Here is a 4238-nt window from a genome sequence, read left to right as displayed (position 1 = left end):
CGTTAGATGTATGTTGCGGAAAATAAGATCATATCTTAACATCTATTCAGGATGTTCATGCATTTAGCAAATAAAAGTATTATCGAAAAGGTGATACCTTTGATGCGTGAATTTGGTATATCTTGTAGTATAAAAGATGAGAGCCCCACGTGTTGCTCCTCTAGTTGGTCCACACGAGCTCGTCAAGATTCAATTGACTTCGATTGCTAGGACGAAAGAACAACAGAAGAAATCTAATTGCTTATGGGGAAAAATGTGTTTTTCAATCACCTATTCACCATCTCCCAGATCCCTATTTTAAGCTGTTAAATTAGAGAGTTGTGGCAACAGAAAATCAAAAGACCATCTTTTGGCATTCCTTTGTTTTGCAATTAATATTTATGATAAACGTTTTATTTCCTAAATAAAATCTATTTCAAATCATTATATTCATAATTAATTTGATATATCATGTTTCCATAATCAATTTACCATGGTTAATTATTTTATTTCATAAATAAAATATTATTTCTAATTATTAATAATTTGATTTCATTCCCATTAATCTATTCTGTCAACTCTAAGTATGTGACCTCATAGGACCCAATTATAATAGCTATGGGTTTAACCCCATTAATCGTAGTTGGCTTCTAGCAAAGCACTACGACTCCTAACATAACCGGATTAAATTATCACCGTTAATTGTTCTATCTGGGTTTAATCATTGCACATTAAATTAAAGGACATATTTCCTTCAATCTCCTACTTGTTCTTAAACAAGTGGGCAATATAAGATACCTTTGTCTCTTAATATCTTATTTGATGATATAGTGACATTTATATCCTTTATCAAATATGTTTCTTGAACTTTGAGTTCGAACTGTCAATAAAACGGATGATTCAAGTAATCTATCCGAGCATGGACATGCATTTTCAGTTCTACAAATTCTACAAATTTTGAAGGAATCTACTAAACATGGTTTTACTTAAAATTCTACAAATTTTGAAGATTCTTAAGTTGGTCAGTTTTACATGTATCCTCCATACACATATATGTAAATGACTAGACACCTCCATGTCCCTATAGCCCATGAAACCTGGCACTATGACTCAACTTACAATATAGTTACACATAAAATCATCTATGTCCATTTACTATAGTTACACATAAAATCATTTATGTCCATTTACTAAGAAATTAGTATAACCTTTCACAATTAATTCTCATCTCCCCCATATACTAAGAAATCATCATTGGTCCTTCTTAAGTACTTCAGGATATTCTTAGTTGCACTCTAGTGTACTTCTCCATGATTTGATTGGTATCTGCTACACATGCTTAAAGCATATGCAACATCTGGACGTGTACATATCATGGCATACATGATAGATCCTATATCAAAAGCATATGTAATCTTGGTCATTTTCTCAAGCTTAGCAGGTGTATTAGGATATTGCGTCTTGCTAAGATATACACCATGTTGAATGGGTAAAAACCCCTTCTTAGAATCTTGCATCTTGAATCTTTCAAGAATTTTATCAATATAAGTTCCTTGACTTAATTCAAGTAGCCTTTTAGATCTATCTCTATAGATCTTGATTCAAAGTATGTACTCGGCATTTTCTAAGTCTTTCATTGAGAAATATTTCTTCAGCCATTCTTTAACGGACTCTAGTATCGGAATGTCATTCCCAATAAGTAGTATGTCATCGACATACAAAACTAAGAATACTACTTTACTCCCACTAAAATTCATAATAAACCCTTCGCGTGATAACTGGTGAAAATGTCTCATCATAATCAATACCATGAATTAGGAAATTGGCTCAAATGGGTTTCATAACCCTCGAAATTCCTCAAATGGACAAAACCATAAAACATTGCCCAAATGGGTCTCCCGGACGAAAATACCCATGATTTTCCTTTGCGTAACCCTTCGCATAATCAGTTCACTTCGCGTAATCATTGCTTCGCGTAAGGCTTCGCATAATACGTCTTATAAAAGGATTTTTTCATTTTTTCATTTTTTTATCTTCTTTCTCTTTCTCTTTCTCTTTCTCTTAAGCCCTTTTCTTCTTCATCAATCCCTTTGTTGTTCGATCCAGTTTGTATTCCTCTCGATTCTGGTCAACTCCCTCGCCACCGCCGTCGCCACTGATGTTCCCTACATGTTTGGCAGTTTCCCGATTTACAGGTTTTGAAAATAGGTATGTCAACGTTCCTTTTTATGTAATGCTTGTCATATTATGTTAGAAATGCTGAAAATATGTTATTCTCAAACTCTTATAGATTTTCATATTGGTATCCTTCTATTTTTTCTCATTTCCGTCATCTCATTCCTGTCATTATGCGAATTGACTCATTACGCGAAGGGAATCATTACGCGAAGTGAATTAATGGCTCACTCTCAAATTCTAACTGTTTCATATTTTTTAGTATTGAGATTAACAGTTAACAGAGCTTTTGAATGAAAGAGTATATTTATATACAGTTAGTAATTTTGCATATACAGGGATGATAAGATCATGAATAACTAGAGTTATAAGTATAATTCCCTTGCATTTAGATGCAAAGTTACAGAAAACTTATAATTTCAGTTAGGGTTTAAGCTGAATTAATGGCTAACTCTCATTAGCCTTCGCGTAATAGTTTATACATAAACAGAGACAACAATTAATGGACTTTGATGCATAATGCTCCTCAATTGTCTAGCTCAATTTCAGTTGTTATTAGTCTTCGCGTAATAGTTTTATTTGACCTTGTACTGTTTCCAATTGCCAAAGTGTTTGTTATGTTTAAAGGAGAGTGGAAAATTACTGATGGTGCTAGTTCTTTTGTTGTAAACTCATCCAAAGTTGAAGTTGTAGCTCAAGTTGAATCAAATTCATTCAAATATATGATGGTTCCCCAAAATACTACATATGCAGAATTACTTGATATCATATATGATGCTCTTGGAGTGTTCAATTGTTTAAGTGGATCATCATCATCCTCTTGCACCTCCATCTTCTTCTGCTGTCGAGTCTGCCTCATCATAGTCTTCTCCTTCTCCCTCTCCTTCTCCTTCTCTTTCTCCTTCTCTATTTCCAATACATTGTCCACAATGGCATCCTCTTCTTTCAATACATCCTTCCATGTATCACTTTTAAGTTTTATGCTCCTCTTCTTTCTGCGCATAATTTGGATGATCGTTTCTTTCTTCAATATTGGTTTATCATTGTCATCATTGTCACTTCCAAACATCAACTTCTTCGACTTCACAGTTTTATTGTTGTTATCATTAACTTTGTCATCTTCATCCTTCTTCCCCATTTCATCCATAACCTGCACAAAATGAAAAAAAATGTGAATTAGAGGCTTCACGTAATGCTTATGCTTCCTTCACGTAATCACCTTTTTGTTGCTTTCTTTGACATTGTAATCATCCTCCAGCTTCTCCCACATCTTCTCATCATCCACAAGTTTCTCATCTTCATCCATCTTCTTATCTTCATCCATAACCTGCATAAAATGAAAAAATTGTGAATTAGAGGCTTCACGTAATGCTTATGCTTCCTTCGCGTAATCACATTTTTGTTGCTTTCTTTGACATTGTCATCATCTTCGAGCTTCTCTCCCATCTTCTCATCATCCACAAGCTTCTCATCTTCATCCATAACCTGCATAAAATGAAAAACATGTGAATTACATGCTTCACGTAATGCTTATGCTTCCTTTGCGTAATGGTTCACGTAATCACCTTTTTGTTGTTATCATTATCACCAATCTTGTCATCCTCATCCAAAACCTAGATAGAATGAAAAACATGTCAATTAAAGGCCTTCACATAATGCTTCCTTTGCGTAATGTCAATACCTTGTTGTTATTATCATCAACATTGAGGTTTTCATCCACCATCTTCTCCACTACATCCTCATCTATTTGCTTCTTCTCATCCACCTTTTGTAGTTTGGCTAATAATATGGCAAATTTGTTCTCCATATTATCAGTCAGCTGCTTGATCTAAAGAGTTATTTCTCTTTTCAGCTCCTTCATGTCTTTACTGTGATTACATGTACATACAGCAGGTGGAGGCGATGTCAAGCTGGGGACAGAAGATGGGCTACTAGGTCTATGTAGTTTCCTCCTCTTAGGAGTACGTTTGGTAGTGGATAACATCATCCTCTTTCCAGCCTTAGGAGTAGACAATACAGCATCTTCATCATCAAAATCTTCAGAATCTTCAGCTACTGCATTCTTGACTTCTTCCTCCCATCTG

The 4238-nt window shown here is 34.5% G+C and overlaps 1 protein-coding gene across 1 annotated transcript; it reads right to left on the bottom strand.

Annotated features, from left to right (window-relative positions):
- Window positions 1–2848: 2848 nt before the first annotated feature.
- LOC124939153 (uncharacterized protein DDB_G0284459-like) lies at window positions 2849–3514 on the bottom strand. The gene is made up of 2 exons (XM_047479660.1): window positions 3374–3514; window positions 2849–3304 (listed from the first exon to the last, which is right to left on the bottom strand). The coding sequence occupies exons 1-2, from the start codon at window positions 3485–3487 to the stop codon at window positions 2849–2851; spliced, it is 570 nt and encodes a 189-aa protein (XP_047335616.1). The 5' UTR covers window positions 3488–3514.
- Window positions 3515–4238: the final 724 nt, after the last annotated feature.

Source organism: Impatiens glandulifera, chromosome 5, assembly GCF_907164915.1.
Source record: "Impatiens glandulifera chromosome 5, dImpGla2.1, whole genome shotgun sequence".
Classification (NCBI taxonomy): domain Eukaryota; kingdom Viridiplantae; phylum Streptophyta; class Magnoliopsida; order Ericales; family Balsaminaceae; genus Impatiens; species Impatiens glandulifera.
This window is presented reverse-complemented; position numbering and strand designations above follow the sequence as displayed.